The sequence below is a fragment of the Taudactylus pleione genome, unplaced genomic scaffold (genome assembly GCF_031769625.1).
Source record: "Taudactylus pleione unplaced genomic scaffold, aTauple2 ptg000025l, whole genome shotgun sequence".
Classification (NCBI taxonomy): Eukaryota; Metazoa; Chordata; class Amphibia; order Anura; family Myobatrachidae; genus Taudactylus; species Taudactylus pleione.
In genome coordinates this window covers 3226299-3249422 of record NW_028284427.1, presented here as the reverse complement: position 1 = coordinate 3249422, position 23124 = coordinate 3226299, and the positions used below count along the sequence as shown (strand labels likewise).

Below are 23124 nucleotides of genomic sequence, written 5' to 3'. Positions count from 1 at the left end.
ATCTTTATTATTGTAAAGGCTACTTTATTGTCAGCATAGTAATGTGATATTTTGCATTATGTGAAATTCATGCAAGAACAACTGCATAAAATATAGTAGCATAATAACAAATAAAAAGTGCGAGATTGAAAAGAAAAATTAAATTACAACTTGCTTCTATTAGAAATGTTTTTTTTTTTTTTAAATCTGCTTTTACCAAATATATTCCTGTTTAGAGTGCCCAGTGACAATATAGGCATCTATATCTTAATCTTTAATTTTCTGACCAAAAAAATCAAACTGCTCACCAGACCGAGGTGTTTTAAGTCAACTTCAAACAAGATATAGCAATCACAAAAGCAGAATCACATTCTGGCTTTCTATAGGTAATACAAACTAGCTTTATTTCAAATAATGTTTGGATAGCAATATTTCATCCAGACAGAATTGCTTCCAGCACAGTGCTATCTAACACTTAATCTGTATTTTAGTTTCAGTAAAAAAAAAACAAAAAAAAAAAAACAGGCTGCATAATTAACAAAGATGCAACAGAATTTTGGAGACAACTCTTAACTCAAAAATTACATACCGTCGTAAGTACTTATTATTCCAATGTAATGCATTCACTCATAGCTTTTGTAATTATCTGACTTATCTCAACTAGTTCAAATAAAGGGCTTTTGATTTAGTGTTATCTGAAATAAAAAACTTTTGTTTAAAAAGCAAAAATCCAGCGCAAGTGACAGTGAAACCATTCTCTCTCCAAATCAGCCACAAATGTATGTGCAGAATTATTGAAAGAAATACATTTTTGTCATGCATGATGAATCCAAAATCCACTAATTCTTGGAATATATTGTAGTCTGCACAAAACCAAAATTTCAATGCTAACGATTTCATCTTTATTCTTTGAAAAAAAAAATAGTTTTTATATTTTACGTCACATTCTCCGCTATAGAGCAGAAGGCATATTTTTAATGTTTGTATATTCTGAAATACTCCACTTACTGGAAAAATGGGTAGTAATGTAAGTAAAGTAAGATGTGACGACCATTTATTTCTATACTATATTGTTCATATGATCTAAATGCTATGCACACTTTAGATTTTACGTTTTTGTAAGTACTTTCTAAATGTTTTATCTATTTGCCATAATTAGTTTGATTAGCACAGATTAGATCTAATTTGTACTACAAAACTGAACAATGTAAAATATTAAAATTATATAATGTAAATTATAAAGCTTAAAAATTTAAAATATATTTGCTCATATGCTATCCATGACTTTAAACTCACTAAGCGCCAGCACGGGATTAACGTGTTTCTTTTGAGATGCACGTTTTATTTTGGTTTGGGTCTCGTCCTGTTTTTCTCTCTTGACAAGAGGCTTCTTTTCCGGGGCTTTCATCTTCCATGAAACAGCAGGGAGATTTAGGGATGCCATTCCCTGCGATTTCTGGTACTTCGTAGAGGCCACATAGGATGCCTTAACTGTTTGCACCACAGCATTCATTAAATTTTTGGCAGCTTGAATCAAGGACATAGCACTGTCAACCTAAGGTATTTGAGAGAGAACAAACATAAGTAAATACACATACACTTATCAAAAGTAAACACATTAAGTATGAGTTGGTTTCAAAGTTTCTGTCAAGCTTACATTCCACAGTATTCTCAATTCTAAAATGAGTAATGTTTTTTGCACATAGGTAAGGCTTTCTATACAAATGCCAGGAAACTCTTGTTTGACAAAGCTCAACAAACATCTGAATTCCTTTTACTTTATTAAAAAAAACAACTTATGCTTAAGTTTGTGGCTCAGAGATCCCCCTCCATTCATTCAAATAAACCTGGAAATGATGCCCTACAAAGCACACTTATTGCATTAACAGGAGGGACTACATAAGCTGGCAGCGGACAGACAATATGGATGATGATAAAGAGCTTGCAGGTTATTTATGTGCATCTCCATTCTACATGGGAATAACTGTAGTTTCCAAAAAAAATGTGTAATTGAGCTTCAGTATCAAAGGAAACTTTCTTTACAGAACTTGTGCTGCAATTATATAACTGTAAAGAGTTGCTGCATTTTATGGTTCCTTGCAGGGCCGTATTAATATATGGGCACCTGCTCAAGGCCACACGATTCAAGGGGCCCGTATTGACCAAAACAGTATTTTTAAAAAAAAATGTCTGTACGGTATAACATATAACTACACTGGTAGTGCCAGTGTAGAGAAGGACGGAGGAATCACCATGCTTCGGAAGCACTGCAGGTAACAGAAGAAAGCGCAGCTGGCGCTGTGGCAATTTTATTAAGGTAATCAGTCAACAGGGAAAAATATGAGCCACCCTGTATACTACAGTATATACAGATACTTAGATTCAAACATTATATAAACTCTCTCCATCGGTTCATGTACCATATAGAAGTATTCAATGACACTAAGTAGTACACTGTATATACTGTAGTAAACAGGGGGCTCCAGCCTTCTGAAGTGTCAGAGCTGTGGGGAGCTGGATTCCTGACTGATGCCTCATTTATATATCCCTGGATATAACCCCGGAACTGGCAGCCCTCACACATCTCAGCCATCACTAAGTATCTCACAATGAGATACTCCTATATATGACATAGTATGTGAGTGTGTATGTGTATGGGGGAGCGCACTGGATGGTGATTCTGCTATGGGACATGAATTTACATATCATAGTGAAAGCACAATCACAGTCTATATTGAGCACTATTATGAGGGATAATTTCATCTTAAATAAGGAAGAATAAAGCACTTTAATATGGGGCATATACTCAATATTTCCCTTAAGAAAACTTTATATTCTTCTTAATTATTTTGACATTACCCCTCATAATAAGGTGCTCTATGCCTCATAATAATTATCTTTATATTTCATTTTAATTGTGTAAACATGATCCCCCGATAATAGGTTTCTATGGGGGATATGTATTACGCCTAGGAAAGAGATTAAGTGGAGAGAGATAAAGTACCAACCAATCAGCTCCTAACTTTCATGATAGAGGCTGTGTTTGAAAAATGACAGTTAGGAGCTGATTGGTTGGTAACTATCTCTCTCTTCACTTTAGCTCTCTCCCAGACTTAGCACATCTACCCCATGAGAAAAGGAGGGTAGGTTAGGGTATAAAATCTTACCCATTTTCACTGCTTTTCTAATCAATATCTTAACAGGGGTATTCAATATGGGAGCGATAAGTCAGTTTTTGCGTTAATATCGGAGCTATGACGTCATTATCGCAGGTTTTAGTTTTACACTGTATTCAGTATCAAAGACATCGCATTTTTGAAAAGTCTTTGATAAAAACCGGGGATAACTTTTCACCATTGAATAGGTGTATGGAAAAAAAAGTGCAGAATTGGGGTTTAGGGGTGCAGGCTTAAAAAAAAAATAGCCTGCACCCCTGGGAATGACATTTAAAAAAAATTAATTAATGAAAAAATTGGGGTGAAAAAAAAAAAATGGGAAAAATTAATTAACAATAGGGAAATAGGTTCAGGGCTATTCTGCAAGGATGCGGCAGGTGTTTTGAAGAATAGATTTATAGCGGCAGGTGCACAAATGCAGAATTTTTAAAAACTTACTTTAGGGACTTAAAAATATGCTAGTACCCATTTTCATGTACCCCAAATTTGATGGGACCACTTAAAAAAACGAAAAAAATAACCTAAGTGCTCTTCTGCAACACTTCTTCAATGTCGGGAAAAAATGCCTGCTGCGGCTATTTAAATCCCTGACTTTCAATTAAAGGCAAAAATGGGGGTACCCATAGTGATCCCCCATCTTTTTACAACTTTAGGGGGGTCTTACAATTTTTTTAAGCAAAAATTTGTAACTTTACGCAAATCCAACTTCGGAGGCTCCCGTTTTCGTTAATTTTATATTGAATACGGGGGTAAGCGGGAGCGCGCCCGATACTTTAACGCAGGTTAAAACTCCGATATGAAACGTTAACTTCGGCAGTGAAGTTAACGTTTCATATTGAATACCCCTCTAAGGCTTAATGTGACTAAAGTATTATACTGTTAGTGGTGTGATTGTAACAAATAGTAATAATGCTCTTTTGCTTAAGTTAATCATTCTTTACAGTTTAACAATAAATCATTTATATGATGAAATGTTTGTTTTTCATGTTTAAAAGTTTGCTGATTAATCCTCTGTTTACATCATATTTTTTACGTTTAAACATTGATTTTGTTGAAAGTACATATATGTGTCCTCACACACGCGCCAGGTCTAGTGCGACTCAGCAAGTGCCAAGCGTCTTTTGCACGATAATGCCTCTAAGGCCCGTATTCAATTTGGAGCGAAAACCCGTTATCCCACTACTCGTTATCACGCAGGCAGCTTTGCAATTGTGATCCTTGCAGATATGGTAATGCACAGAAGGCATCACCCCTCCTATGCATTACTTAACCGAGCTGCATTGTTCAACGCAGCATCGGTTAATCTGCGTACCATCGGCCGGCTGATGCAGTGACCCAAAGGGCTTCCGTAGTTTAGAGGAAGAGTCTAGGAAATCTCAGTCACCCCATGGAGATCCTGGCCTCAGCCAGCCCCCCCCCCCCTCCAAAAGGCGGCGATACACCTCCGTTTCGGGTAACGGAGGCTGTCGCCGCCCCGTCCATCACTGACAGTCTGTTGCCAGTTTGCAAGCGTACTCGCAGACCCGTTCTGCACATATGCTCAATGGGTCTGGCGCTTGCGCAAATTCCCAAACATCGGGAATCTGCGTGCACTGCTGAATCAGGCCCTCAGTCACACAAATATACAAGTGTTGTATATCAAATTAATCAGTGCAATCTTGTGGTGAGTCTTGAAACTAATGGTGCATACACATGGTCAGATTTTTCTTCAGATCTGAACGATAACGATTTCAAAAATCGTTCATATCTGAAGGAAAATCTGACATATCTGAACAATGAACGATTCGCATTCCCGATGGTCAGATAAATATCTGACATCTAATATGTTTGAACGATTCCATTCATTTTAATGCAGTCAAAAATCGTTCATAGTTCAAATCATTGGTCAGATCGTTCAATCATTCATCTGACAAATCTGACCGTGTGTATGCTCCATAAGACACATATTCGAGCGAAAAAGATGCTCAGTACTAGCACAGTCAGCTCCCTCGCTCAGCATGGCGTATTAAAGTTAGGGGTATGAGAATACATCTGTATCAAAAAATCGAAAGTTTTAATTTTGTTGACATTTACATTTTTAGAACAGTGAATGGCTGGGTAAAAGCCCCAGTGCTTTGCTTTGCCCAGGGCCTACAATGCTGTTAAGGGATGCAGTTATAATCCCGGCCGCTGGGACTCCGGCATTAAGAAAGCCTGATCTTTGCTGTTAAGGCTGCCCTGGTTCCTTGTCCAGGCACAGGAAGCACTGACATTCAAATAAATCACTACACCGCTCGATGCAGCTTACGCGCGGCAGGCGTCTTGCGCCACATGACATTAGACTAGGGCTTTATTTACGAAGCAGCGGCTTGCAGATGAAAACTTAAAATAGCACCGGCAGCCAGTGTAATGCACAGCATGCTTAGCACTGATTGCGGGTGCTTCGAAAATGAAGCCCTAGGTGTATGAGGACACATCTGTATAATACAAAAGTTTGCAAGCTTTAACTTACTCCAGAGACAACCAGTTCTCCTCCAAGATTCTGAACTTCAGCCTTAACTTTGCTACAAATATTTAGCTGGTGGCAGTAAAGAGCAATGCGCTGGAGATATGCCAAGAGATCCTGTTTGCAAGTAGAATCCGGACACTAAGGAAAACAAATAAATTATTACCATAATGAACATGGTGGAATAATTATTAAGCAAATACTCAGAATTTAATTCTCATAAATAAAAATATTCCTTAAGTATACATGCAAACATTTCATTATTTTATCTCAAACAATTGTAAAGGAAAATCTAAGACAATGTGTAATGCTGGGCATATGCTGTCAGATACAATCTTCCCCTGTGAAGGAACAGGGGAAATGTCAGCCGGGTCACAGCATGATACATAGTTTAGAAAGCAAACTATTTGATTTTTTTTCCACTGTCTGATTGAATATAATGTATTGTTTGTGTTTTTGCAATTGTCCCTGTACATCACTATGGACGCTATGTGCTAGAAGCAATTGTCCCTGTATAGCACTATGGACACTATGTACGAGAAGCAATTGTCCCTGTACATCACTATGGACGCTATGTGCTAGAAGCAATTGTCCCTGTACAGCACTATGGATGCTATGTGGTAGAAGCAATTGTCCCTGTACATCACTATGGACGCTATGTGCTAGAAGCAATTGTCCCTGTATAGCACTATGGACGCTATGTACTAGAAGCAATTGTCCCTGTACATCACTATGGATGCTATGTGCTAGAAGCAATTGTCCCTGTACAGCACTATGGACGCTATGTGCTAGAAGCAATTGTCCCTGTACAGCACTATGGATGCTATGTACTAGAAGCAATTGTCCCTGTATAGCACAATGGACGCTATGTGGTAGAAGCAATTGTCCCTGTACATCACTATGGACGCTATGTGCTAGAAGCAATTGTCCCTGTATAGCACTATGGACGCTATGTACTAGAAGCAATTGTCCCTGTACAGCACTATGGATGCTATGTGCTAGAAGCAATTGTCCCTGTACAGCACTATGGACGCTATGTGCTAGAAGCAATTGTCCCTGTACAGCACTATGGATGCTATGTGCTAGAAGCAATTGTCCCTGTACAGCACTATGGATGCTATGTACTAGAAGCAATTGTCCCTGTACAGCACTATGGATGCTATGTGCTAGAAGCAATTGTCCCTGTACAGCACTATGGATGCTATGTGCTAGAAGCAATTGTCCCTGTACAGCACTATGGATGCTATGTGCTAGAAGCAATTGTCCCTGTACAGCACTATGGACGCTATGTACTAGAAGCAATTGTCCCTGTACAGCACTATGGACGCTATGTGCTAGAAGGATTGTCCCTGTACAGCACTATGGACGCTATGTACTAGAAGCAATTGTCCCTGTACAGCACTATGGACGCTATGTACTAGAAGCAATTGTCCCTGTATAGCACAATGGACGCTATGTACTAGAAGTAATTGTCCCTGTACAGCACTATGGACGCTATGTGCTAGAAGCAATTGTCCCTGTACAGCACTATGGATGCTATGTGCTAGAAGCAATTGTCCCTGTACAGCACTATGGATGCTATGTGCTAGAAGCAATTGTCCCTGTATAGCACTATGGACGCTATGTGCTAGAAGCAATTGTCCCTGTATAGCACTATGGACGCTATGTGCTAGAAGCAATTGTCCCTGTACAGCACTATGGATGCTATGTGCTAGAAGCAATTGTCCCTGTACAGCACTATGGACGCTATGTACTAGAAGCAATTGTCCCTGTACAGCACTATGGATGCTATGTGCTACAAGCAATTGTCCCTGTATAGCACTATGGACGCTATGTGCTAGAAGCAATTGTCCCTGTACATCACTATGGACGCTATGTGCTAGAAGCAATTGTCCCTGTACATCACTATGGACGCTATGTACTAGAAGCAATTGTCCCTGTATAGCACTATGGACGCTATGTGCTAGAAGCAATTGTCCCTGTATAGCACTATGGACGCTATGTGCTAGAAGCAATTGTCCCTGTACAGCACTATGGATGCTATGTGCTAGAAGGATTGTCCCTGTACAGCACTATGGACGCTATGTACTAGAAGCAATTGTCCCTGTACAGCACTATGGATGCTATGTGCTAGAAGCAATTGTCCCTGTATAGCACTATGGACGCTATGTACTAGAAGCAATTGTCCCTGTATAGCACTATGGACGCTATGTACTAGAAGCAATTGTCCCTGTACATCACTATGGATGCTATGTGCTAGAAGCAATTGTCCCTGTACAGCACTATGGACGCTATGTACTAGAAGCAATTGTCCCTGTATAGCACTATGGACGCTATGTACTAGAAGCAATTGACCCTGTACAGCACTATGGACGCTATGTACTAGAAGCAATTGACCCTGTACAGCACTATGGACGCTATGTACTAGAAGCAATTGTCCCTGTACATCACTATGGATGCTATGTGCTAGAAGCAACTGTCCCTGTATAGCACTATGGACGCTATGTGCTAGAAGCAATTGTCCCTGTACATCACTATGGATGCTATGTGCTAGAAGCAATTGTCCCTGTACAGCACTATGGACGCTATGTTCTAGAAGCAATTGACCCTGTACAGCACTATGGACGCTATGTACTAGAAGCAATTGTCCCTGTATAGCACTATGGACGCTATGTACTAGAAGCAATTGTCCCTGTACAGCACTATGGACGCTATGTTCTAGAAGCAATTGACCCTGTACAGCACTATGGACGCTATGTACTAGAAGCAATTGTCCCTGTACAGCACTATGGATGCTATGTGCTAGAAGCAATTGTCCCTGTATAGCACTATGGACGCTATGTACTAGAAGCAATTGTCCCTGTATAGCACTATGGACGCTATGTACTAGAAGCAATTGTCCCTGTACATCACTATGGATGCTATGTGCTAGAAGCAATTGTCCCTGTACAGCACTATGGACGCTATGTACTAGAAGCAATTGTCCCTGTATAGCACTATGGACGCTATGTACTAGAAGCAATTGTCCCTGTATAGCACTATGGACGCTATGTACTAGAAGCAATTGACCCTGTACAGCACTATGGACGCTATGTACTAGAAGCAATTGACCCTGTACAGCACTATGGACGCTATGTACTAGAAGCAATTGTCCCTGTACATCACTATGGATGCTATGTGCTAGAAGCAACTGTCCCTGTATAGCACTATGGACGCTATGTGCTAGAAGCAATTGTCCCTGTACATCACTATGGATGCTATGTGCTAGAAGCAATTGTCCCTGTACAGCACTATGGACGCTATGTTCTAGAAGCAATTGACCCTGTACAGCACTATGGACGCTATGTACTAGAAGCAATTGTCCCTGTATAGCACTATGGACGCTATGTACTAGAAGCAATTGTCCCTGTACAGCACTATGGACGCTATGTTCTAGAAGCAATTGACCCTGTACAGCACTATGGACGCTATGTACTAGAAGCAATTGTCCCTGTATAGCACTATGGACGCTATGTACTAGAAGCAATTGTTCATGTGACCTACAGCTCACACTTTACAGATGTTTCCACATACAGTACATCTATCCTCCATACGCTACAAGTTGCGCCACACACAACACGGGAGCTCTGTTTGCCTCAGCAGCATTGAGTGTCTTTCGTGCGACTTTTTACCTTCAAATGCAACTTATTTACACAGTGATGTGAATAACTAGCACAAGCAGCTTCTGCTGATTAAAATGATATGTAGTTCTGTGTGTCTCTGCGGGTGTATCTGCATGCGTAACGCTACGTTACAGTGTCAGCGGCTATACCACTGTAACGTAGCGTTTCTTATGCAGATACAGATGCACAGAGCACATGGGCATGCTGTATATCATTTTGATCAGCAGCAGCTGCTTGTACTAGCTATTCACATCTCTGTGAATAAGACGCATCTGAAGGTAAAGAGTTGCAGAAAAAGACGCTCGGCGCTACAGAGTCACGCCACGACATGGTACGATTAGAAAGGCTGTTTAACGCCTAAGAAGGCTATATGTATGTGGACTCATCTGTATATACCCTGGCAGAGACATTCATCAAGTTACAGTATATATATATATATATATATATATATATATATATATATATATACTAAATACACTGTCAGTCTTGAGTCACATATCACACTTCAATAGGATATAGGTACTTCAGAATATACATATTATATATACACACCTTTGTGCATCATACATGTGGTCCATATGTAGTATAGTTAAGTTATAGAGGTGAACGTTGTAGTTATGTGAAAAGTAAAATTAGGTAGTGAGGGTGCTGGACGAGAAAAAATTAATGCTATATATATATAATCCCCATATCGTAACAGAAAAATTATAGAGCATATTTTTTAAAACACAGAAATAGCAAAATGTATAATGTGTTACTGTTTTGAATAACCTACAGTAGCCCATTTTTGCTGCTTCTCTAACTGCATTTACTAATGACTGTTTGTGACGGGCTTGTGTGTATCTATGCCTACTAACAGAGACTTTTCCTATTTAAGTGGCTGATGTGCCTAACATTGCAGTGCAATTGATATAGTGGACTATTCATTTTTTTATGTCACTACACTGATCTCATAAAATATATTTTGTTCTCATCTGCATTAACATCTGTTGATGCTCAGTGTACATTTTCCAAGTTTTCTCTTTTTATTTCTCGTGTATAGTTTGTATGTCTGTCACCTATTTAAATAAAAATTGTCTTATCCTTTCTATAATTTTTTTGAGTAGTTTACATTAAACTGATGTATATATTTTCTATTTTATTGGTTATTACAGTCATTTAATATCACTTGTTCCCTGGTGCCAGTACCCTTGCTTGGTTTCTTTTATTGTTATTTGGAAGTTTGGGCTGCAGGGCATAGTAAATTTAAGTACTGACCCCTAATTAGTTCCACACCTTTATGCGTTTATTTTTTTTTAAATAAACTGCCTAACAACTCTATGGCTGCGATTCAAATGTCGTAGATGCCCTCTGCTAGGCGTCAATTGTTTCTCCTTTTTCGCGCCCATTAGTATTAATCTCGACTACAAGGCTTAACCAGTCTAAACCTAGGGCACCCAAACCACCGTCGTGGCACCCAAAGAACAGACTTTGGACACATTTCTTCTCGCACCTCAGGAGGCTGCGAGAAGAAATGTGTTCTCCCACATTGGTTGAATTGCTCCGTCTGGTGCCTATTTGTATAGGCATCTATAACAATTGAATCTCTCCGTATATTTTTTGACAAGTTAGAAATAAACGTAACCCTCCAGCTCACTGCTACAGGTCATTAAAGACTTGGAACAATCCTTTGTTTCCTCCTTCCAATGTGTTTCCAAATGCTGTTACACAAAACTTAAGTTGACAAAGTTTCATCCAACTAAGCAACTGCCAAACTTTTCTAACCAACTCTTGTACTATACACCTAACCAACTTCTTCATCAGACTAGCCAACTTCTCTCCAAATAAACGATTCAGATGTCACAGCAGTAGTAGGCGGACACTGTCAGTCTACTTCTACTGTAAAAACCAAAACAACCCATGACATATGCCATTAGATGCCACCTGCAGAGCAGCTTGTCAAACACATCCCCCTACCCTACACAGCATAAGAATTGGTGATGCAGACCACGGTCAGGACAGATCTCTTTCTCCAAGGCTCAATTAAAATAAAATGTTAACTGCTCTTACCTCTTTGCAGACCTTAAAATTCCATATGTATGGTGACAATAAGGTTATCATAATGAGTACAAATGACTCAATTCAATTAGCCGCAAGCTGCTATCGGCAACTCATGTTGAGTATTTTCTGGTCCTTTGTGGTAACAGATTTATGCTCGCACCTTCATAGTCTGCAAGCAGAAATCAGCGAGTGGGAGTTAATGCGCATAGCCATACTTAACTGAATCTGGCTGTGATACATGACCCCGATACCTTCTACACAGGAACACACCAAGGGATCAATTCAATCAGGTGCGAGTATGCAAATGCGATTTTGTTTCATGAAACGCGCACACTTCACATTAATGCGCACTTCAGAGAATCGCAAGATCCAATTAGAAGTGCCAATTCATGCAGCGAGGTTGCGCGAATTTTGAAAAGCAAACTGGAAGAACATAAAGTGGGGAAACCATAACTTAAGTACTATAGGTTCTCAAAAGGTGTTAAATATCTGTCAGGATCCAACTCGCACCTAATTGGATTGATCCTGAATCACCTGTCCATCCTGGGACTTATAGGAAAAATTCCTAGACTTCACACCCTGAATATATATATATATATATATATATAATGGGAGGTGTCCCTGTTGAGACTATTATTGCAGGCACAGAAGCAGACAGATCACGGGTGCACAACTCCAAATTACTGATTATATATAAATACATTATGCAATAACATTTTGTAATCAATAGAGGTTTTTAGCATAATCATGGCCAAGGTTATGGGCCTACCCACACTATCCATGTAACCTCTGTAGGGTAAGTCCTCTACTGATTGCAACATTTTATTTCATACTGTATTTATATGTAATCAGTAATTTGGAGTTGTGCACTTGTGATTTGTCTGTTTCTCCTTCATCCACTAGGGGACACTGGAGCTTCATGACAGTGAAGACGGTAAGTTGAGTTGAGCCTGGCACTTTAAAAATCTAAAAGTGTGACTGGCTCCTCTCCCTCTATGCCCCATCAGCCCCAGTTTTTAGAATGTGCCCGAGTCGAGCCGGTGCACATGGGGCTGTCTCCAGCCCTAATAGTAGTTAAAATAAAGAAAAATGAAATAGAGGCCAGCCGCATCTTTCTGTGGCCAGAAAAACACGTCGAGGCCATCTCTGCAGTATTCATTCCGGGAGTCGACAACTGGGAAGCGGACTACCTCAGTCGTCAGGATCTTCACCCCGGGGAGTGGTCCCTTCAGCCCGAGGTCTTCCTTCAACTAGTTCACAGATGGGGGAGACCACAGATAGATCTGATGGCGTCCCGGACAAATCATCAACTACCCCTTTACTACCCCAGGACCAGGGATCCGGCAGCGGTGGGAGCGGATGTTTTACTGATTCCTTGGCCGTACAGCCTTGTATACCTGTTCCCACCGTTTCCACTTCTCCCTCGAATTCTCAAGCGGATCAAACGAGAGTCGTCCACAGTCATCCTAGTGGCTCTGGATTGGCCTCGTCGGGTTTGGTACTCCGATCTCTTATTCCTTCTAGCAGACGAACCTTGGCCTCTTCCACTGCAGTTGGACCTTCTACAGCAGGGTCCGTTTGTGTACCCAGATTTACGGCGGCTTCGTTTGACGGTGTGGCTATTGAGACCACCATCCATGGTGTCCCTCGGGTGGTCATTCATACCATACTTACAGCTAGAAAACCGGTGGCAGCGCATTATCATCGCATTTGGAAGACATATCTCCTGGTGTGAAGGTCGTGGATCTTCCACTTCATCCTTTCATTTACCGCGTCTTCTTTTTCTTCAAAGGAGACTTGATGCAGGCCTACGCCTGGGATCGCTTAAAGTGCAGATTTCTGCTCTCTCTATTTTTTTTCAGCGTCATCTAGCTCCGATTCCGGAGGTTCAGACCTTTTTTCAAGGGGTACTTAGAGTTCAGCCCCCCTTTGTGCCTCCCACGGCTCCTTGGGACCTGAACCTCGTTTTATCCTTCCTTCAGTCGTCCACGTTTGAGCCTTTGCAGGACGTGGAATTGAAGTAGTTAACTTGGAAGATGATCCTTTTATTGGCTCTGGCTTCGGCTATATGAGGGTCGGAACTTGGAGCTTTGTCCTGCCGTTCCCCTTACTTAATTTTTCAGGATGATCGGGCGAAAGTTCGTACCCGCCCTTCCTTTTTCCCCAAGGTGGTCTCGGCGTTTCATCTGAACCAGCTGATTGTGTACCAGCCTTGTCGGACTCTTCCGGGGATTCTCACTCCTTGGATGTTGTTTGGGCACTTCGCATTTATGTGGCACGTACTGAAGGACTACGTAAATTAGAGGCTCTGTTTGTCCTTTATGATGCTAATCGGCGTGGCTGGCCTGTGTCTAAGCAGACTTTGGCCAGGTGGATTCGTCTGACTATTCGTAAGGCATATGTTGCTTCTGCTCGACCTCCGCCGGTATCCATCTCTGCGCATTCTACGCGCTCTGTGGGTACTTCTTGGGTGGAACGTAGAGGTGCCTCGGCTTCACAGCTTTGTAGAGCAGCTACGTGGTCTTCAGTACATACTTTTGTACGTTTCTACAGATTTGACACTTTTGCGGCTTCTGCTTCGAGTTTTGGTCACAGTGTATTGCAGGGCATTCAGCACTCTCCCCCCGAGGGTGGCTTTGGGACGTCCCCACTGTCATGAAGCTCCAGTGTCCCCTAGTGGATGAAGGAGAAAACAGGATTTTGGTACTTACCGTTAAATCAATTTTTCCTATTCCACAGGGGACACTGGACGCCCGCCCAGTGCTTCTTGCCTGCTTACAGTTCCTTGTTCTGCTTCAGTTCTATTGCAGTTTTGGTCCGTTCTGGTTGTGTGACTGTTTATTCCTGCAGCCTGTTGGGTTTCTGCAGTATGTCAGTATGTTGGACTGAGTTTTTTTTCCTGTTCTCCTTCTCTGTCGTTCTGTCTGTTCTCCGTTTCCTCTCGGCTCAGTTCTTAAAACTGTGGCTGATGCGGCATAGAGGGGGAGGAGCCAGTCACACTTTTAGATTTTTAAAGTGCCAGGCTCAACTCAACCCACAGTCTATACCCCACTGTCATGAAGCTCCAGTGTCCCCTGTGGAATCGGAGAAATGGATTTAACGGTAAGTACCAAAATCCTGCTTTCTGTGCCATCCTGGGACTTGCAGTTTCACAAGGCTGATTCCTTAACTTGATATTACAAGCCTCATTTATATCTATATCAATCCATTAAGATTAATCTGAAGTTTTAGTATACCATTGATGTTTTTTATAGAGGTTATTTTTTTATATGAATACAGATGATAATATTGTCCATGTTGATACTTTAGCTAAATAAATTAATTATTTTATATATTGTGTCTTGGTTTACCTTCCATACCTGTGGTCTACACATGTATATTTTTATCTTGTGATTAGCGCTGTTTCATTGGATAGAGATTTTAGAAGCTTTAGTAAATCTATCCTTATGAGGTTTTGCAAATACCTACTTTACTGGTCTTCCCCCAACAGACTTTCACATGGGCAATCTATTTTGAAGGCAGTTGGTAGACTAATTTTGTATGCAAAATATTGTTCTACTGTCGTGCTCTGGAAGTCCCTGCATTGGTTGCATCTCTTCACTTGTGCGTATCCACTTGCAGACTATGGAAAGACAGTATGATTACGACATCGTAATCGTACAGTCCTTCCTGATCCCCTGTAATGTCTACACTGAACGATATTTCGTTTAGTGTAGGCACCCTCCCTCATCCCTGAACATGGCCAATCTGTCGTTATCGGCAGATTGACCGGCATTGTTCAGGCGATTATTGATATCGGAAAGGACCAGCGGGAGCGCGCATCGCTGGTCGTTTCAGACATTATAGTGCATGATTAATAAGCGATTAAATGATTATGATGTCGTAATTGTTCAATTGCTCATTAAAATCGCCTAATGGATACATGGCTTAAGACTCCTCTTTTTAGACATGGCTTATTCTAACCTTCAAATGTTCTCTAAAATCTCCCCACTTTGGGTATGATTATCAAATTTCCAGCCCATCTTCTTAGGATATCCTACCTGATTACTATTCCTCTAAACAGCTCACTGAAAATTCACATTTATTAGAACTCAAAATCTGACAAGCAACATTGCTATGTGACTAGATCACATTATCCTATTAAGCACTTTCAATATCCAGGGGGAGATTTATCAAGCTTTCCGGTGCATACACACGTAAAGATTTTCTGACCAACCATCCAACTAGTTGATTGGTTGGAATGAAAATCTGGTAAGGTATGAAAGCAAATGACAATCAGCAATTTGCTCCCAAATGCCGGAAAATGGACAAAAACCTGTTGTTTGAACAAATTGATTAGATCAAACATTTAACAAACTTGTCTAAGCGATCATTTTCATCTGTTTTCTGGCATTTAGGAGAAAATTGCTGATCATCGGTTACTCCCATACGTTACCAGATTTTCATTCCAACCAATCAACTAGTTGGATGGTTGGACAGAAAATCTTTACGTGTGTACCCAGCTTTAGACAGAGATAAAGTAGCAAAGAAATCACAGCCGCTGACACTGTAACGTAGCATTTCGCATGCAGATAGACCCGGAGTGGCACACAGAATATAGGCATGCCGCATATCATTTTACTTAGCAGAAGCTGCTTGTGCTATCTATTCGCTGTGCAAAAAAAGACATTTGAAGGTAAAAAGTCACAGGAAAAGACGCTCTGCACTACAGTCATGCTGCACTCACAAGTTGTGTAACGCAACTTGTAGTGCGCATAGGATAGATGTATATGAACACATCTGAATTGTAGGACATCACCAGAATGGCTTTAAAAAAGTAATTATGGGAGACTTTTTTCTACCTGATGTAAGGTAAAGGTACACACTTGCCGATATTTTGGACGACTGAACGATAACTATATCGTTATAGTTCACTATATATCGGCCAGTGTGTACGCGAACGACCAACGATGTGCGCTCCCGCGGGCCATTGTCGTTCATCACCCAAACATGCAGGCCAACCTGACGATATTGTTGTTGCATGTTCGGGGATGAGGGAGGGTGCCCGGCACTGAACGATATTCATATCATCGTTCAGTGTGTGTGCTCAGCGTCGTTAATGACATTGAGCACACCCCTGCCGGGGTCACACTAGACGATATCGCTCATGGAACGAATCGTCTAGTGTGTACGCACCTTAAGATGGGGCTTTTACAAGCTCCACTAGAAGTGGGGACTTTCTAATTCCTTACTTGGAGCCTCCCTCAAGCAATTGGTGACTGAGCCCTTGCGCAAAGATGCAATTTTAGACATAATACTCACAAATGGTAGCAGAATATCAGACGTAAATGTGAGTGAGCCTAGGATCCAGTGAACATCAAGTAGTATGGTTTACTATAAAGACAGTCTCCAACTCATGCCATACAAAACCAAAAGGTGTTAGGTTTTAGGATGGCTGACTTTGCAGAGATGGGGAGATGTACAAGTCATTCATTGGCAGATTGGAAAAACTTGGAAGGAGTGCAGGAGAGGTGACAAAAATTAAAAAGGACAAAGGAAGGGAAAAGTAAGCCAGTATGGTTAACAAAAGAAGTATCAACTAGTGTCAAAGCAAAAAAATAAGAGTTATGGTAGACTTATTTGAACTCTTTTTCTTTGAGGTCCATAGGGTCCAAAGGAACTACCTTGGGGATATGTGTTTTGGAGGTAAGCCGGCACCAGTCAACTCTTTCTTATCCGAGGATGCACTGGGTCCAGCCCCATATATACCCCACCTCCAGTCACAGGTCCTCAGTTTGTAAAGAAGCCCATTGGCAGGAGAATGTAAATGGAGAAGGAAGTACACAATACGCTAGAGACACTCCTACAATAAAGAGGGAATCGGTGACAAGAAGGAGCTGATCCCACTGAAGCCAGGTGCGTCAGGGAGGGTGCCCTGTGGACCCTATGGACTTCGAAGAAAACCTTATCAAAGGTAAGTCTACCATAACTCTTATTTTCTTCTTCAGGGTCCACAGGAACTACCTTGAGAATGTCCTAAAGCAGTTCCCTTCAGGGTGGGGACGCTCCTGAGCCGAAAGGAAGCATCCTGGAAAGCAAAAGTATCACATGCATAGAATTTGATAAAAGTATGGACAGAAGACCAAGTGGCTGCCTTGCACAGCTGTTCAGCCGAGGGGCCATGCCTAACCGCCCACGAAGGTCCTACGGACCGAGTTGAATGCGCTGTCACCCTGCTGGGAACAGGGAGATCAGCCTGCGTATAAACTTGAGAAATAGCAATATGCAGCCACCGAGCCAGTCTACTTGTTAGCTGGTCAACCACGTTTGGGAAAGCCATACAAAACATAAAGTGAATCTGATTTCCTGATGAAGTTGGTATGATCCACATAGATTCGAAGAGCTCAAACCACATCCAATGAAGCTTCACCGGCAGAAAGGCCTGAAGACTTGAAAGCCGGTACATCAGTTTCTTAATTTATATGAAAATGGGATACCGCTTTTGGAAGATAGCCTGCCCGTGTACGAAGATCTTCCTTGTGGAAGATCAAATATGTGGGGGGGACACCAAAGTGTTGCTAAATCAGAGACTCTGCGAGCTGAGCAGATAGCTAGGAGAAAAAGTGTCTACGCTGTCAACCACTTAAGGTCCACTGTATTCAAAGGTTAAAAAGGGGAGTCTATTGCGCCCTGAGAACCAAAGACAAATCCCACGGTGCCTCCGAAGGAACAAAAGGTGGTTGCAGATGGAGAATACCTCCAAAAACTATCTAACATCCGGGCAAGGGAGAAATTCTACGCTGAAACCAAACTGACAGCGCAGAAACCTGTACTCTCAATATGGCCAGGCGGAGACCAAGGTCTAATCCAGCCTGTAGAAAAGCCAGAACTAGAGAGACCCTAAAAACTGTAGGATCAACTTTTCTGTGGGAGCACCATAGAAAAAAGGAATGCCAAATTCTGTAATAGATGCGGGCAGAGGAAGGCTTTCAAGCATCGTATGAATCACAGAGTTAGTAAATCCTTTGGCTCTTAAGATGGAAGACTCAAGAGCCAAGCCGTCAAAAACAGACGAGGTAGGTCCGGATGTAGGCAGGGACCCTGCACTAGCAGATCCGGCCATAGAGGAAGTGTGAGCGAAGTATCTATGGAGAGACACATCAGGTCGGTGAAATAATGGCGCCTGGGCCAAGCCGGAGCTATTAGAATCACCCAGCGACCCTCTTGCTTGAATTTTCTGAGAATGATTAGTAGAAGAGAGAAACAGGTAAGCCAACATGAAATCCCACCCCACTGCCAGCGCATCCACGAAGGCAGCTGAGGGGTCTCTTGTCCTGGACCCGTACCTGGGGACCTTGTAATTGTGCTGTGAGGCCATGAGATCCACATCTGGTAGTCCCCACTTGTCCACTAGGAGCTGGAAGACCTCTGGGTGGAGAGCCCATTCTCCAGCATGTATGTCCTGACAACTCAGGAAGTCTGCTTCCTAGTTGTGGACTCCGGGGATGAATCTTGTCGAAATTGCTGGAAGATGACATTCTGCCCAAGTCAGAATGTTTGCCACATCCCACTTCGCGTGCCTCTCTGATGGTGGAGGTAGGCTAATGCAGTCGCATTGTCAGATTGGAACTGGACAGGACTGGCTTTGTGCTTGAACTTGCGCCCTGTATACTGTCCGGAGTTCCAAGATATTTATGGGCAGGTGACTTTCTTGAGACGTCCACCTTCCCTGGAAAGTGTGATAACTTGTTACCATGCCCCAACCTCGAAGACTGGTGTCTGTGGTGAGGAGTACCCACTTTGGGATCCACAGAGCAACCTTTATTTAGATGAGCCGTCTGAAGCCACCAGGCCAGGGAGAGCTGAACTTCTGGGGAGAGAAGGATCATCTGAGACTTTATCCACTGATAGTGACTGCTCCAACAAGACAGAATTAATAGCTGCAAGGTCTTGGAGTGGAACTGGATGTATTCCATCATGTCGAAGGTGGAAACTGCGCACCCGCAAATGTAAAGCTGCAATCTTTTCTACTGGCAAAAAGATCCTTTGCGCCTGAGAATCCACAGATGTATCATCCGCTGAGTTGGAAAAAGTGACGACTTTCTCCAATTGACAATCCAGCCACCCTCCTTTAGGCAGGCCACTGTCAGCTGGAAAACATCCTGAGATTGTGCCAATACTTGGAGATTGTCCAAGTATGGCAGTATTCTGACCCCTTGTCATCAGAGATGAGCCGTCATGACTGCCATTATCTTGGTAAACACCCGAGGAGCTGGGGACAGACCAAAGGGTAGAGCCTGAAATTGGTAATGTTGCTGACGAACAGTAAATCGTAGAAATCTTTGATGGGATAGTGCACATGCAGGTATGATTGACTGTAGGGTTTCCATACAGAATTTGGGTACATGAATAAATTTGTTGAGATGCTTTAGATTCAGGATAGGACGATGAGACCCATTTGGTTTCTGAATCAGGAACAGATTTTAATAATATCCGCTTCCCTGTTGAGCCAAGGAAACCGGAATGACAAATCCTAAATCCAGCAAAGTTTGAATAGCTTCCTGGAGGGCCAGGGCTTTGGCAGAGCTTGATGGGGGATTTGTGCAAAATAATTTCTGGGGAGGATGTCCCCAGAAGGTGATTGCATATCCCTGAGAGACCACTTCTCTGACCCAGGTATCTGTTTGTCTGATGCCAGGTGTCGCAAAACTGAAGAAATCGTTCCCCCACCCTGAGGTCCCCCAGGGGGAGGCCCATCCCATCAGGCTGAAGGTTTGTCATCCGGCTTGGCAGCTGGACGTCTGACTGACCATGACTTCTTCCCTTGTTGTGGCTTGGTAGTCCTATGGGAATTCGACTGCCTAGAAAAGGACTGTCCCTTTGCCGTTCCCTGAGGACAAAAGGACCGAACGGAAAACTGCCTCTTGTAAGTGTTTGTTGATGGCAACCCAGCAGATTTCGAAGCTGTAAACATAGCCACTATCTTATCCAACTCTGGACCAAACAATATTTTACCCAAAAAAAGGCAGGGATTCCAGAGCATTCTTTGAACCCACATCCACTTTCCAGTACTTTAACCAGAGGGCTTTGCGTGCCACAATCGAGGCTGCTGATGCCCTAGACGCAATAATTCCTGCATCCATTGCCGCATCCCCTATATAGGATGCTGCCTCCCACATGAGAGAAATAAGATAGTTGTTCTCTCGTAGCATCTGGCATGCGCCCTGATTCAGACCCGCTCACTGCCACAGGCAGCTCGCAGGGTCTGTGGGCGTGTTTTACTTTTTTTGCCAGTAATCGCGACCATCAGCCTTGCGACGAGACCCTGTGGTAGGGTCTCGGCTACCGCAAGGCCGAGTGCACACCCTGCTCTAATCCTAAGGGAACGCCTGCGTTTGTGCAGCCACACCCCCTTCCCGCCTACAAAACAGGGCGAGCTGTCACTCACCAACGACAGCCGCCCTCATCTTGTAGCGAGCCCCGCAGCAACTAGGCTGCAGTCGCTGGACGTGGCTCGCGCACGCCGGACGCGGCGCGTGCACAGTGGGGCACCATCGAGCCGCTTGCGAGCGGCTCTGAATGATCTCCATAGTCAATTCTAATGCCGCCGTCCACTCTTCCATGGCCTTGGCTACCCAAGCAGTCTCGATATCCGGCCGCGTGATTGCACCAGATAAAGAAAAAACTGACTTCAAACAGGTTTTCAATCTTTCATCAGTAGCATCCTTAAGAAAGGCTGCAGACGGAATGGACAACGTGGAAGTCTTAATTAAGTCGCGTGAGCATCCACTGTAGGAGAGACCTCCCACTTATATCCATTTCCAGTAAGTGAATGTGATAACGAGGATAATGTCTTTGTAGCATGGAACTGTATCTGGAGTACTCCATGCCTCAGCCATGAGTTCTGAAAGCTGTTCAGACTGAGGTCCTTAACCACCTTCTATCGTCTAAAGAGCGGTGCTTTAGACCTAGGAGGTGCCTTTTCATCCTCTAAATTTAATATGGATTTAACCGCTCTCACGAGAGAGGGAACATCCATGGAGGCATGCAAGTCCTCCTTAGATACAGATTCCGAGGAGGAACCATGTGAGACATCCTATTCATCTGATGATGCATCTGAGTTTAAAGGCTGGGCGGAATGATAATATGACCTCTTCCATCCCTGAACATTAGTGGTTACCAATCTATCCGCTTATCTAGGTTGAAGAGCGGCAGACTGCTGAACCATACTCTGTGAAGAATAAGCATAGACCCAGGATGGATGTATAGGGGGTACAACACATATCAGGTTGCAACTGTTGTGGAAATCGCATAGTAGAAGGAAGTATAGATGCCACCAAACGGTCCACTAAATGTGTTAGAACCTGCGAAAAAGAGGACACCCACGGTGGCTCTTGCGCAGGAGCTGGTACACTGGGCTGATTTGTGTATTTCTTGTTATAAGATTCCATCACACCATCCTGTATGAAATCCTGTGGAGACAGGCCTGCCTGACAGGATTTACACGATACCAGCACTGGGGCCTCAGCCTCATGTTTCCCTTTGGCCTTAGACATATAAGGTGCAAACGGTACAAAGTAATGCAAATGCGACTTTTTCCTTTCTGATATACTAATATTAGTAAACAGTGAAACTTTATAGAAAACCAACCCTACCACGTGTGCAGAGGAATGAGGAAAAAAAAGGGATTTTTGGTTGCTTACCATTGAATCCTTTTCTCTGAATGAGGCTGGGGGACACTGGACCATGGGATTGTCGGTTGGGCTGGAGCAGGCACTTAATGACTGCAATCCCATCATGCCAGTAATTCTTTAAAAGAGCCCGGAGAGGAGTAGCAGGAACCCCCTGAAACTGTTTTAGAACAACTAAACCAATCCAGTAGGGAAAAGACCAGTCAAGAACGAAACACCTCGCACAACTGAGAGTGAGGGAGGGAACGCAGTGTCCCCTAGCCTGAAAAAGGTTTTAATGGGAAGCAACCAAAAATCCCTTTTTCTTTTCCATCAAGGCTGGGGGACACTGGACCATGGGACATTCAAAAGCCGCCCCCAGGGGAGGGAACGCTCAGGCTGCCTGGGTGGAGAACTTTACGCTCAAGTGGGCGCCGCCGAAGGCAAAAGAACCTGAAACGTAAATATGGGCATCACACCTCCTTGAAGAAGGCACCTGTGCCGAAACGCGTTGGAGACCCTCACATCAAACCCGACACCGATCCAGGCTGACCTCCACTAAAGATCCCCATCCCCACCAGGGACCACCAGTGCAGAAAGCTCTCAGCCCACCCGCCTGCTGGTCCACACCGCTCACACCTCCAGTGACCGGCTCCACCCCGGACCAGCCCCTCTCCCCCCCTGCTCCTAGGCGTGCTCAGCAACTCACTCCTGGCCAGGGGTGTCTCCACCGTCGATCCCCATTTCCACGAGGGACAGTCAGTGATAAGAGCATCCTGCACATCCGGCCGCAAGTCCGCCCAGCCAACATCGCCAGTGACCAGCTCCATCCCGGTCACACTTTCCACATCCCCCCTCCTCAGTGGCTTTTTTTGAATCAGTATCCCGGGCAGACCACCCCCCAGGGGTGGTCCCAGCACACACGCTGCAACCCAGCCTCCCAGCAGCTCACCCATCCACACCTCTGGCTCCGCACCACCAGCGGCACGGCCAAGAGCCAATTTCAGCTGCATACTACGGTCGCTGTCCTCCGCAGACCAATCAGAACAGCCGTGCACTTGCAGCACACCAGCAACACGCTGATCCAGCTCACCAACAAACCTGCAGCTTCCAACCAATCTGCAACGGCCGCA

General features: G+C 43.3%; 1 protein-coding gene across 4 annotated transcripts in view; it reads right to left on the bottom strand.

The window, feature by feature from the left end:
* Positions 1-470: 470 nt before the first annotated feature.
* The window catches only part of CTNNA1 (catenin alpha 1), a 235030-nt gene continuing 212376 nt past the window's right edge, over positions 471-23124 (bottom strand). For all 4 annotated transcript variants that reach the window (XM_088451270.1, XM_088451266.1, XM_088451286.1 and 1 more), the window contains 2 exons: positions 5647-5781; positions 471-1534 (listed from right to left, as the gene is read on the bottom strand). In XM_088451270.1, coding sequence (XP_088307396.1) covers positions 1247-1534; positions 5647-5781 — 423 coding nt within the window. In that variant the 3' untranslated portion in view covers positions 471-1246. The remainder of the gene's footprint in view (positions 1535-5646; positions 5782-23124) is intronic.